The following is a 3755-nucleotide window of genomic DNA, read 5'->3' as shown; positions in this document are numbered from 1 at the left end:
AATGACTGATAAGCAGCTCTTTGGTCTCGCTGCCCGCCAGCAAAGGACCCTCGCACTTCTCAGCTCCTCCCGCCCCCCTAGCCTGCTTCTCTCCTTCGGTGTCACCTCTCCTCAGCGCTGTCACCCCAGCTCGCACCACCACGGGCCGCCACCCGGGGCAAAGGCGACCGTGGGGTGGCGGCCCGGCCACGGAGGAGGAGGAGGAGGCGGAGAGGCCCGGCGCGGCGGGAGGCGGGTTTCCCCGCCGCACCTGGGTGCAGCGCCGAGCACCGAGGCACAGCACCGAGCACCGAAAGCCGGCCGGCCCGGAGCATGGCGCGGGAGCTGAGCCAGGAGGCTGTGCTGGACTTCCTCTGGGCGGCCGGGGGGCGAGCCCCCAACACGGCGCTGCTCCGCCACTTCCAGCGGTTCCTCCGCGACCCGGCGCTGACGGAGCAGCAGCGGCGGGAGCGCCGCGAGTACTTCAAGAGCCTCGTCAACTCCCTGGCCACCGTCCACCCCGCCGCCGCCCCCGGCGCCTCCAAGGACATCGTCCTCCGCCGCAGGTACCGCGACCTCCTCGATGAGGAGCTGCCGCCGCCGGAGGAACAGCGGGAGCAGGAGGAGGAAAAGAACGAGCCGCCGCCGCCCCGACGCAACCCCGACGGGCGGCGCGGCCCCCGCGGGGAGGCGGCGGAGCAGGGGCGGCCCGGCGGGGCGGGGGGCTGCTCCGCCCGGGGCCGCGGCGGGCCGTGCTGCGAGTGCCGCCGGGCGCGCCGCGCTGCTGCCGCCGCCGTCCCCGCGCCGGGCCCCGGGACACCGCCCACCCCCCGGCCGCCCCGCTCCCGCTCCCCGCCGCCCCCTCCGCAGCCGCCCCCGTACCGGACCCAGCCGCTGTCCTCGGGCCCCTGGGCGCTTCGCCCCGGCGGCACAGCGCGCCCCCGGCCCCCTGCGCAGCCGTCGGGTCCTGGGGCGCTGTCCCCCGCGGTGCCGCCCCGGTCCCGATCGCCGCCGCTGCCTGCCGCGACCGGGCTGCCCTCTGCCACAGCGTCCCGGGCCCGGACGCCACCGCCGCCACCGGGCCCGGGGATGCCGCCTCCCTACAGGTTGCCTCAGCCCCGATCTTTGCCGCAGCCCGCGACCGGGATGCCCTTGCTGAAGGCTCCACGGCCCTCAGCAAGCCCGGAGAGGCGAACCCCCGCCGGACCCATCCCGTCCCCGCTGCTGCCATCGGGCTCCGGGGCGCTGTCCCCGCGGGACCTGCCCCCTTCCCGATCCTTGCCGCTGCTGTCCGCCCCGGAGGTGCTGCCCCTGTCCCGCTCCCTGCAGGCGCTCCCTGCCAGCCCCTCCTCATCGCTATTGCTTTTGTCGGGCCCCGAGGCGCTCGCTTCCACCAGGCTGCCCCCATCGCAGTCCAGGTCCCTGCAGCAGCTCCCCACCAGGCCGTCCCCAGACCTGCCGAGGGGATCCAGGGGGCTGACCCCCAAGGGACCAACCCAACTTCAAGTCCTGAGACTGCGCCCGTGTCAAAGCCTGACACTGCCGTCAGGTCCTGGGATTCTGCCCCCCACCAGGCCCCCCCCACCCCAATCCCTGCCACAGTCCGCCACTTTCCCTTCCTCATGCCGCCCCCTGCAGCCACCCCTTGCCAGGTCACCCCCATCCCAGTCCTTGTTGCCAGCACAGGGCCCCGCAGTGTCCCAAGCCGCAGACAGCCAGCTCCCATCACCGCTGCCTGTTTTCCAGAGCATCAGGCGCCAGCTCGCTTTGTCGGAGGCGCAGGGCACCCCCTCCTCAGCGCACGATGACTGTGGGCGGCAGCCTCGCTCCGTGCTCGCCAAGAGCTCCCCTAGGAACGCCGCAAGCCGGGGGCCCCTGGTGCCGCTGGGACAGCGGGAGCACGCCTGGCTGGTGGCAATGTCAGCAGGCTGCTGGGCTCAGGTGCGGGGGCTCTTTCTGGAAGAGCCTGAGCTGGCCCTGCAGAGGGACTTCATATCGGGCTTCACGGTCCTTCACTGGCTGGCCAAGCACGGCGACGGGCCGGGCCTGCAGGAGCTGGCAGCGGCGGCGCGGCAGCTCGGGCTGGCCCTGGACGTGGACGCGCGCTCGGGCTGCGGGTACACGCCGCTGCACCTGGCTGCCATACACGGCCACCAGCTTGTCATCAAGGTGCTGGTGCTGCAGCTGGGCTGCCAGGTGCAGGTGCGGGACGGCAGCGGGCGCCGGCCCTGGGAATACCTGGGCAGCTCCACCTCGGGGGAGATCTGGCAGCTCCTGGAGGCACCCCGCGGCACAATCATGTTCCCCACGCAGCCCCTGGCCCGCAGCGCGTCCTCTGTCAGCAAGGTCTCGCCGTCCGCCGGCAGGGCAGCGCTGCCTGCCTGCCTCAGGGTGCAGCTCGGCCGTGGGGCAGTGTCCAACCAATCCGGCAGCGACAGCGACTGAGACAGCTCCCGGCATCCCTGCCAGTGGAGATGGGACCTTGGTGGCCACCCTGAGAGAGAAAGCCACGCAGGCACAACAAAAGCCGTGAAACAGACTGAACCCACTGGAGAATGTACTCTTAAATTATTCCAATGAACTGTTTTCTGAGCCTCTCTGCCCTCCCTCCCATCTCTTGCTTTTCTACCAGCAAAAGGATGCAGTAAGTGTGCTGGAAGCAGGAAGAACCCTCGGGAGGCAAGTCCTGCGCAGCGCACAGGGCCAGGACCAGCTGCTGCGTGCAGCCACGACCACCAGCATTAGTGGGACCGTGGCTTTGGGGTGAGGCTCAAGTCTGGCCCCAATCCAGGCAGAGCACTTGCTTTTGCTGACAGTGACAGATTGTTGTTGGTCCCGGGGTTTGCAAAACATTTGTTTACACCACCTCAATTCTGGGGAGCAGTAAAATGACATCCCTTTTTAATCTCAGCAGATTAAGGATGAGTCCCTCTTTTAAAAATGCAGCTGATCAAGATCCAGCCTTCCAGCGAGTAGGGAAGGGCGTTTCCCAGGCCACCTTGCCCACCATTCCATGCTGAAAGGAATGCAGGGTAGCACCACAGCCCCGCTCCCCTGCACAGCTGCCCGGGGCTGCCCAGCAGTATCCCTGCTGCTCCCTCATTCCTGCACCTCCAGTTGCTCTCCTCACACCACAGGATTAGGAAGTGGTACCTGTGTTGTGGCTAGGGCCCTGTTCCCACGCCCCGGCACAGAAAGCATTCCAGGAGGATTTTGTGTTGGGCAGAAAAGGAGCTGGGCTGTAGGACGGGTCCCAGAGGAAAGGCAGGAAAGGCAGTTTCATAACCAGAGCTGCATCTTCCCAGAGACACCAGCCCCAAACTGCCTGTCAGGTGTTTATGTGGTGGGGGCAGGTGGGACTGGGGGCCAAGTGCAGTCATGAGATGTCCAGTGGAGTAATTCCTCAGAGTTTACAAAAATCAAACTGTCTTTAGGAATCTCAGTGGATTGTGTGGGTCCTATAATGTACTCTGCTCTCAGCTTTAGCATAAACGAGCTTCTAAAGTGTCAAAAATTGCAACAAGTTCATCTTGCACCTAATCTGTCCCTCCTATAGATGCTCTGTGGAGGCAGGAAGAGAGCTGAGATACACGAGCCAGGGATCCAGTGCTGCCAGGCTGATGCTGCTGCTGGGTGACCCCGGGTGCAGGAGCAGTGAAACTGGGCCTGCTGTCTCAGCCTCAGTGGGAGGCTTTGGGGCACAGCAGAGCAGGAGGTGGGAGCGCTCATGCATTTGAGGCATGTGTGTGAGTGCCTGCAGTTTCGGGGAGGAACAG

The 3755-nt window shown here is 66.8% G+C and overlaps 1 protein-coding gene across 1 annotated transcript; it reads left to right on the top strand.

Annotated features, from left to right (window-relative positions):
- The first annotated feature begins 312 nt into the window (after window positions 1–312).
- Window positions 313–3493, top strand: SOWAHB (sosondowah ankyrin repeat domain family member B). Its single transcript, XM_063158093.1, has one exon. It carries the CDS (start codon window positions 313–315, stop codon window positions 2422–2424), a length of 2112 nt encoding a protein of 703 aa, XP_063014163.1. The 3' UTR covers window positions 2425–3493.
- The last annotated feature ends 262 nt before the right edge of the window (window positions 3494–3755 follow it).

The sequence above is a fragment of the Melospiza melodia genome, chromosome 5 (genome assembly GCF_035770615.1).
Source record: "Melospiza melodia melodia isolate bMelMel2 chromosome 5, bMelMel2.pri, whole genome shotgun sequence".
Classification (NCBI taxonomy): Eukaryota; Metazoa; Chordata; class Aves; order Passeriformes; family Passerellidae; genus Melospiza; species Melospiza melodia.
This window is presented reverse-complemented; position numbering and strand designations above follow the sequence as displayed.

What these genes read in the sequence shown, in the direction of transcription:
- SOWAHB (XM_063158093.1), top strand. Translation starts at nt 313, where the DNA reads ATGGCGCGGGAGCTGAGCCAGGAGGCTGTGCTGGACTTCCTCTGGGCG.